Raw genomic sequence first — 10,071 nt, forward strand, 5'->3', positions numbered from 1 at the left:
AAAAAATTCCCCTTTCACCAAAGGTCCAAGGAGAAAATCTCCAAAAGACCAGACAACATCAAATCAAATAATGACCTATATAGTGCACAATCTAGTATAAAGTGAATTTTTCTGTCAAAAACAATACTCAGCTTCCTCTTTTGAAATAGTACTTCAATGCTAGATATACAGGCAGTATAATTATACAGGAGAGGATTTAAGTTGTTGTAAAATAAATAGTGGTGCAGCGGTTAGTGTTGTTGCCTCACAGCAAGAGGTTCTCCCATTCAATTCTCGGCTGGAGCGCCTTCTGTGTGGAGTCTGCATGTGTTCCTGTGGTCGAGTGACATTTAAAGACATGCAGGTAGGAGCGTGCATGAATGGGTGTGCCTTCTTTGAAGGTTAGGCATTGGGCTGGCAACTCGGCACCATAAAAATCCACAGCCAAACATTAGCGGACCAGAGTTCAGCTGTGGCGACTCCTAACCGGGAAAAGCTGAAAGACATTACTTTAGAATAAATAGTATATAATGTAAAGTGGATAAACTACAATGATGTAAAGAAGAAAAATATGAGAATCCAGACAGATTAGCAGAGTCTGATTGTTGTAGACATTATTTATTACAATGGATTATTGTATATTAGTGTAAGTAAATAGGGTATAAAGCAGAGTGGGAATTTTGAAGAAAAAACTAAAAGGAGTCTATATAACAAGGGAATGTGAGATTTGCAGAAAACAATAAAATCTAGTGGACATATCTTATATGGTAATATTTGTAAGGATACTGGATGGAATATAGCATGGTGTAATTAAGTTGTGATCAGGTAAAAGGAAGAACTACAGATAGGAGAGGAAGAAGTAGGAAGGAGAAATTAGACACAGATTAAGGTTACAGAAGGATGATGGCAATAATGCAAGTGTTCCAGGAAACGAGTGATAGGGTTAGATGAAGGTGTTAAGAATAAAACTGACCTGCAGAAAGATAAAGGGGGGTTAATAGTAAAAGCTCTATGAAGCGAATGGGGTTAAATTGGCTGCATGTTGAGTGAGTCTAGGAGAGGGCATAACAGATCCTTTAGGTACACCTACAGTTATTGGCAGGAAGCTGAGTGTTGCCATCTAATACCTGTGTTCTTTGGTCTAGGTAACTTTGAAAACTTTCAGTGATATGCTTGATTGGAGAGCGAGCTGGGTTAGCAGAAGTAGGTGTGATACTGTATTGAAAGCCTTGAGAAATCAAGGAAAAGTTTTTCTTGATTTCTTTTTGGTTGGTGTCACTCATTTTGGTTTACAATTGAAGACAAACAGGTGGGGTAGTTTGTTTATATGCTTTATTACATAGAAACACATCAGGATGGATAGCAACAGTACAAAATACAAAGAAAGAGATTGACAGACTACACAGACATGCATCTTACATCTCAACAGCTTACTACAAAATGGCATTCAGGCTTGCACGTGTTCAGTATTTATTCACTTGTGCAAGCCCATGGAAAGCTTCTTAAAGGTATACATACATACTGATCTACAGTTGGCTAATTCAAGGAAGGATATCAGAGCAGTTTCAATGCTGTGACCTGTACTGAACCTTTGGACAGGAAGAGTGAGTGTTTTTTGCTGAGATGATTTTACAGTTGTTCAGATTTCAAGTATTTTTGATAGTGAGACAATATGGTGATTGGTCTAAAGTTGATGAGAATCAGAGACCTGTCCTTTTTTGTAGAGGGATGATTTAGTGGGGAACATATACCTCTTAGATATATCGGTTACTTAAGGCTGAAACAGGACAGGCAATGCAATCTGTAGCTAACTGGAAGAACTGAAGAGGGAATGTGTCAGAAGCTAAAGAAGTGGCTTTAAATTTGTCTAGCATTTTTGAAATGAAATTATTAGGTGCAGGATCAAAATGCATGGAATCTCTAGATAGTTCTCGGAAATTTTGTGTAGAATTAATGTTGCTTTGATTGGCTACGGAGGTGGCAGCTGTTATAAGGTGGTGGTTTAGGGTACAAACTATTTGATAACCTTATTGGTATAAGCTTTCACACTGCAGTGCTTCCTCAAGTGATCTAAAGATACAAAGACACGCAGTTGCTTAAACACAAAAAAAGTCACATATCTTTTAAAGCCGTGACATTTTTAAATATATATATATGGGTTCCTATGAGTTCATCGAACTGTCAAATCACCGACACTCACCTCTTCGACACCAAACCAGCGACATTCATATCAGCGACAATTCCAGTAAGCGATCTTCCCCCTTTCAGGACCCATGGTAGCGCTTGTTTCTCTGGTACGACATCAATAACAACACTTTCAAGGTAAAGTATACAGAATCACGTACACCCTACTCGTTGTAACACAGGAACAAGCGCTACCATGGGTCCTGAAAGGGGGAAGATCGCTTACCGGAATTGTCACTGATATGAATGTCGATGGTTTGGTGTCGAAGAGGTGAGCATCGGTGATTTGACAGTTCGATGAACTCATAGGAACCCATACATATATATATATATATATATATATATATATATATATATATACCAACTCCGAGATCACACTACCGTGAGGAAAGGGCAAATATTCCAGTCTTCACTGTACTGTGATCCCACAATACAAACTTCGATATGTGGCATTTTTGCTCTACTGAGCATTTGAAATTGTGATCTTTTGATCACATAATAGGAACCCTGATTTTTCGTGTGAATCTATGGGATGTCTCTAGTTGACTCAGATTTTCCTGATACGTATACACCAAAGGATTCATTATATACAAATATGGAATAAATAAGAGTTAAGCAAATTGGGAGTGAGAATTCATATGATCTACCAGTAATGTCACCGGTTGCTAAGTAGAATTCCAATTGAAGTGGTGACACGATGGTCAAAGGAAATCAAAAAAGGTACATTGTTATCTAATGACAGTCTTGAGGTGTGTGTCACCTATGTGATTTTTAATACTTTGTTTCTTTTACTAAAGTGAATAATACCACATTTTTTTTGCATTTTATCTGGGGCTATTAATCTTCGATCAAATAACTGCATAGTTCAACCCTTCCTGGAGTTAAGTTCCACAACCCCCTAATTTACAATTGTCTGCAAACTTAGTTGGCCAAAGACTTGAGTACTGGCTTGTAGATTTTAGAAATCAGTACAAAATAGTAGTGGGCCAATACTGAACAATGCAGAGCACCATAAATGTGACACTTTTACTTTCCAAGGTGTCTGTAACTCTTAACAGTGTGAATTGTGTCTGATGACTATCCCCTATACTATATATGGGTTAACATTCAGGTTCGCTGGTTTATTGATAATAACTACATGGAGAGTAGTATCATGTCTAGCCAGGTCCAGATGCGCACTGTGGACTGCTTAACCACTCTCTATCACTTCTTAATCCCATAGAGTTCTTCATAAAAGTTAATAGGAGGCTAGATCTAACTTTGACAAAGCTGAACTGATATGTTGTCCGTATCAGCATTAATGAGCTTGGAGAGGTTATCTCCCTTGGCTTTACAAATATGACTGGTATGACTTAAGTCTCTAGTTGCACCCCCTTTGTGTGAAGATATTGTAATGCCTGTAATTTAGGTGGTTTTCAAACTCATGTTGAATAGGTTTGAAAGAGGCCCTGAGTGGTGACATTTAACTAGTATATTATCAGGCGTATGGATGTGGTGATCTTAGTTTTTCACAGGGGTGAGAGAACTTTTTGCTTAGAAATGGTTCCTTAGAAATGTTTGGTGGGGTTATGGCCTGGAGGAGTGAAAGATAACTGATCACAGTTTGTAAGGAAGTTTGTTCTTTAGAATATTAGCTATTTATTTGGGTTTAGAATGCGTGATGTCATTTTGAATGAGGTCAGAACATTTTGTGCATTGTTCTTTAACTTTCTAGAATAAAGCAAAATTTTTTAATTTGTTTGGTATTCATATCCATATTTATATTGTTTTAATTACTCTAACTAAACCTCTGCATTTGTTGTTAATGTGTTTGAGTGCAATCTTCAAATGGCTAGTATGAGACTTCCTGTGAGTCTTAGAGATGCAATGAAATTGTTTGTGTTAGAAAGAATGTGTTTGTACCCAAGCATCCTATTAGAATTCAACATTTTTTAAATGAAAAGCCTGTGGTGAACTGATAAATGTTCTCTTATATGCAACTAGAAAATTTGGCCATTCAGATTGTTGTTGCTGTCATAGTCTGGCATTGCATCCAGATTCACCTAGGGGACCATTTGATCTCTGTTCAAGATGCTTGGTGATACTAACATCCAGAATATGCATTACCTAATGGTTCATTAAACCAGAATTAAAAATCCTATATATTTCTTCAGAAAAAATCAGCTGTAGCATGCTATAACTATAATGCTATGCTTTCAAGCAGCTGAAATGGTGGGGTCAAAATTGGTGCTAATCTTCCCTGTATTTCCTGAAAGTATAATCACAGTTGTAGGTGTTTTTGTAGTTGAAGAGATGTTTGTTACTGTTTCAACGTTTTATGATGACATTTTCAAGGGGGACTGAAAGATAGTCTTTATATTTTTATACTCAAGTACCAGATGCACTGGTTTACAGTCTGACATTTGTCATTATTCTCAGTTTCTAAATCAGGTTGTAATAAATTAGATAATCAAATTTGATATTAATATAAACATAATGAAAGATTAGTATCTAATGTATGGAACTAGTTTCCAACAGACATATTACAAAATAGCAACTTAAAGGAACTGAAGAAATGTGATCACCTACCAAGGCTGTATCCTCAAATGTAACACAAACCAAAGGAACTCAAACTGCAGCATAAAATCAGTATGGTCTCTCTGGTAGAAGCAGGTACACTAAACATGCCAAAATACATTAAATAACAGTGAAAGACACTTTTATTAGTAAAAAAACAATAAAATAATAAGATAAAGCACTTTTGTTTCTGTAATTAAGAAACTTCATCAGATAAAGCCAAAATGTTTGTTAAATTTATATAAAAGTTAAAACTACATCATCAAGAGCTGATGAAACACACCCCCCTCAGCACAACCAATCAAAATGTATAAATTAACATAAACCCACTTCTGAACGTAGTATTAAAATACATAGTAAATTAAAACATGGCACATTAAAATTTAGTTTAAAAGCTTAAAAGCAATAAAATAATATAGCAATAACCCATGCCTGGGTGTGGGTAATGCTGGATTTACCCACAGTTGGTGTGGTTTGGTCAAGAGGGCGAAGCCCAAGTGGCCAAACAAAGCCAACTGTGGGTAAATCCAGCATTACCCATACCCAGAAGTGGGTTATTGCTATTATACAATGACATTATTTAAGAAAAAAAATAATTACTTTTCTTAAATAATGGCATTGTATAATGCCTCCTTGCTGCCCTTCCTTTTATACACAATATTTTGTGTATAAAATGGCCAGTGCATCTGTCTGCCATCTCTGTGAAAATTTGAAAACTGTGTGGTGTAGTTGAACTCGCTCATATCTTTTCTGTAGTTCACACAATTCAGGATAGAGACCAAGTGTGGAAAATATGGGGGAAAGAGAGTTCTCTTCCTGATGACTACCTCTCATTTCTCTCATGCTGCCAGAACTATAGACTTGCTATTAAATAATCCAATCCTGCTACCTTAGAAAGACAGCAATGGCTTTTAAATGTTGCTTTTTCTGGCAAACTATTACATTTATCATCAATGTAAATACACAGGTAACAGCTAAACACTTCTTCAAAATAGATAACAGCTTGCTTAATGATTTAAGGACTGCATACCTATTATCCCTATTTTATTCTACCCTCCCATCTCCTGTCTTATTGCAGAAGTGACCAATCAGTCCATGATGACTTTACCCCTACTTTCTGTTTCAAGCACATCTCATCCAAATTCAGTAGAAAATGCATAAAGAAGTTGGACATTAAATACAACTCTAAACCTAATGCCCTGCATTCTTACATCTTGAAACTAGCATACCAAGCAGTTGCCAGCCACTTACACATATTTTAACCCTGTCTCTCACAAGTGCCTCCACTGACCTCAGAAGAGCACTTGAGGGAATAAACTATATAGTTTTCCTTAAAAAAATAATCTTTAATACAGATGTTATCCTCAACAACTACATCACAAACCAGGCAGTAAATAATGGACAACTCTCTACTGTGGAACGTTTTTTTCTTCAGGTGACCCTCAAGGCTCACTATAGGGCCCAATATTATGCTCACTCTTCCTTGGTGACATCACCAGCTCAGTGCCCCATCATCCGTAGTCCTATATGCTGATGACAGCCTTCTATTCTACTTAGCCTCTAAAATAACAGAGGTGGAACAGTCTCTACAAAAGGTCTTCTCTGCTATTTACAATTATTTTCTCTCAAACAAACTCCATCTTAAACCCATCAAATCTACACTAATTCTATTTGGTACCTCACATAAACTAAAGACAAGCACCACCAGTAACATATTTGACACTTATGGGAACAGAATTCATCAGCTAAGAACCTGTTGATAACTAGTGAGCTACACTCGGACCCTTCAATTGTCTTATCCCGCAGAACTTATAGTTGAGAAAGTCCTCACTCAACTTAAGGTTGCTAAGTAGTTTTGAACCATCTCACACCCATAGCCAGATCAGCATTAGCTAGAATGAGCTTTATTCTTAGATTAGAGTACAGCTTACCCCTATACACTGCAATTTTTTTTACTGACTGTGTTAAATAAGCTATGTAAATTCATTACCATTACTCTCACCAGGGAGAAAGATTGCCAGTCTCTGAAGAAAATCAACTTGCTTCTCATAACTACAAGAACTATTTTACTACTTTCTTGCTATTCTTACAAGCTGATCATCTGCAGATTCAATCCCTCCATGAAAAATGCTTCAATAACATTGTGCTTGCTATCTTGAACAAATCACCCAAGAGACTTAAAGAAGAGTCCAACTATAAGACTTCAGAGGTTTTTTTTAAAAAAAACTTAAGTACTTAAAGCTGAAGCAGTGTGAGAGCTGAAGCAGTATGAGTACTTTAAAGAAATTGGCTAACCAGCCAGTAATATACTAGTCACTTTTCTCACCCCATGAAAGTGTTCTGCTCCATGCCAACTAAAGTCTACTGAACAATTTCTTCTTCATTCACAAAACCTCCCCATCACCATCTACTCAACTTATTTCTCTTTTTCTTCTCCTCTTGTACTAATGATTCTAATTCCTTGTACTACCATAGTACACTTCATTGCTACCTATGCTATTGTACTACTACTTTAACCAAATCCTCTGCCTGATTATAACCCTTTTTTTATTTCTTCCCACTACTTGCATACCTAGTGCACCTCTCTTCCATTGTGTACTTTTAAACTCTTTTCTCTTCTAAGAATTTAGCTCTTTTATCATTACTCCAACCTGCATATAATTGTCAGTGACCGTGTTTATAAAAGTAAAATATTCAAAAGTCTGTATTCCTGTATTAACTGTGTATTATTCAGTTTGTATGCTTTCTTTTTGTACTCAATTTAGATTTTCTTTCATTCAAGTTTGTTAATCTTTCATGGTTTTACTTTTGTTTTAGTCTTCCTCTGGTCTAGGTCTTGGCTAAAAAGGTCCTTGGTCCTGTTCATTTATAAAGTTAATGAATTCAGATTAGTGAATGAACCACTGAATCAATCAATCAGTAAAGACTAAAGTGAGACATAACATAGTACTCCATAAATCAGCATGCTGACTTTACCTTGTAACAAGAAATAATCTGTATTTAAATAGCTTTTTAGAAATGCACTGTCAAGAAGTCAAATACAATAAAATTTGCTTTACTTTGCCCCCCCCCCCATATTCCACATGCAGAGGGGTGCATACAGTGTGCCCCTTAGATACTAATGCTCAGGTCATTATCATTTAGAAAATGTTTCAGATTCCTGAGAGAACCTTCAGGATGAGGTTTTGTGCCTCATTCTTCTTGACTGCCATGATAGAGTCAATTTCCAACCATGACCCTGCATTGGATTTAGTGAGTAACTGGAGAATGAATGAATTAATGCATGCAAGAGTGAAGAAGCCTGATTCTGAGTAGCATCTTGAGAGCAGAAATGCAAGCCAGTAGGAAATCTTTACAAATAGAAACACTTTCTTCTCTCCTGTGGAGTGGGTTGGGATCTTAAAAGATACACCTCACAACACCATCCAAAGTGGGGACCAGAGGCATAGCATGTTGTTTAAATACAGTAGAGAGATGGACATATATCGGGCTTTATATACAATTATGTGAGTGAGTGAGTGAGTGCTGATCCTCCAAAACCCCCTTGCTCATTGATCATGTGACTGAGGTACGTCTAGAGATGTAGAGGGTGATGTATAGGTCTAAGATTGCAAAATACCCGGTGGATGAAGTGACCCATCATGGCAGTCTCTATACGAAAAGTGAGCATCCAGAACATCACAGTGGCAAAACATCTCCTTGCATATAATCCATATATTTAAAATATAGTAAATGTTATGTTAATATTTTTAACAGAATTTATTGGCAAGTTTTGATGTAATATTGCTGTTTGTTTTGACTGTAATATATGTGTGTATTTATTAAACTGTATACTGATTCTAGCTCCAGCTCCTTTGTTATTGAATCCGGACACAGCTCATCCTACTCTCATTCTGTCTGAGGACCTAAGCAGTGTCAGATATGGTGGGGATGTAATGAAGCAACTTCCCAACAATCCAGAGAGGTTTGATAAAAAGCCTTATGTACTAGGATCAACAGGATTCTCACAGGGGAGGCACTACTGGGAAGTGGATGTCGGGACCAAGAATACTTGGATTCTGGGTGTGGCCAAAGAGTCTATCAACAGGAAAGGAGAAACTTTAAAAAGGCCTGAGACAGGATATTGGATGGTATGGAGAAGTGATGAAAAATTCTTTGCTCTCGATTCAGTAGATAAAACACTATGTCTGACTGATATCCCACAAAAGATCAGGGTATACCTTGACTATGATAGAGGAGAGTTGTCATTTTATAATGGAGACAATATGTCCCATATTTACACTTTCACAGATACCTTCACTGAGAAACTCTTTCCAATTTTCAGTCCTTGGTATAGAATTGATGATAACAATTCAGAAGCTCTGAAACTTTTTCACCTATGTCTGTAACTAAAGTAGTCATAACATCATAGCTATCACATAAGATTGCAGCCATTAAACTGAGAACTGTGGATACTTTCTTCTATTTTAATATGTACTTGATACTAATATATTTCAGTATGTATACATTTTGTTCTGCATTGTTAAATTTAAAACTGACTAAGAATGTAAAGCAGGCCTGGGTTTGAATTAATCTTGGTAGACAAACCTGACCAGCCGAGTATACATATTTTTTTCTGAGGTTATTGTTTCACAAGAAGCCTTTGAATTCATTCTGTATTGCTAACAAGCTAGAAATGCATGTCAAGTTATGTTTCTAATTGACTTTGAAAGAGAAGTGCATTTAACAATATATTTAAAGTGTAAACAGATGTTACTAATCATTAGTCAAATAATACAATTATTGAATGATGAATTTGGGCAATTAGCAGCACTATTTAATAAAGTACTTTATTAGCAAACTGTGTGGATACCAACTGTCTAACTGGATGGATCTAACAATGTTAAAAGTCTGATTATTTTTGACTCCTTTCTTTCTTTATAGAACTCCACTTGATATAATTGTTAAAACAATAAATGCTGTGAAATAATGTAAGAAACAAGCCTTCCTTATATAACTTAATACATCTTGAGCATTTATATATTTGAATTTATCGCAACATAGATGACAAATGATTAATCAGGAATGGGTAAATTCAAAACACAGAAAGCAGTGTTAGATATTGTGATGAAATGGCATATGAAGTCACCTACTGCCACCAATTAATATGTGATGGGCAAGGGGCTGTGGTCTCATAATCTGCACTCCTGACTATCAGATGAGTAAATTAGATGACAGCATTGTAGATGCTGTGACAAATAAGTGTAATCCTACCTGCTGCCACTAGTTAATACTCTATGGTAAGGGGCTATGTTCTTAATACCCCTGATGTTAAATAATGTGCACAAGATGTGCAAGGGGCAATTTTTCTTG

The 10,071-nt window shown here is 36.3% G+C and overlaps 1 protein-coding gene across 1 annotated transcript in view; it reads left to right on the forward strand.

Annotated features, from left to right (window-relative positions):
• LOC122813648 (zinc-binding protein A33-like) overlaps positions 1 to 9,688 on the forward strand; it is a 138,598-nt gene extending 128,910 nt beyond the window's left edge. Inside the window, exon 6 of the mRNA XM_044086084.1 lies at positions 8,563 to 9,688. Coding sequence (XP_043942019.1) covers positions 8,563 to 9,107 — 545 coding nt within the window. The 3' untranslated portion in view covers positions 9,108 to 9,688. The remainder of the gene's footprint in view (positions 1 to 8,562) is intronic.
• Positions 9,689 to 10,071: the final 383 nt, after the last annotated feature.

Source organism: Protopterus annectens, chromosome 10.part0 (genome assembly GCF_019279795.1).
Source record: "Protopterus annectens isolate FY-2018-M chromosome 10.part0, PAN1.0, whole genome shotgun sequence".
Classification (NCBI taxonomy): domain Eukaryota; kingdom Metazoa; phylum Chordata; order Ceratodontiformes; family Protopteridae; genus Protopterus; species Protopterus annectens.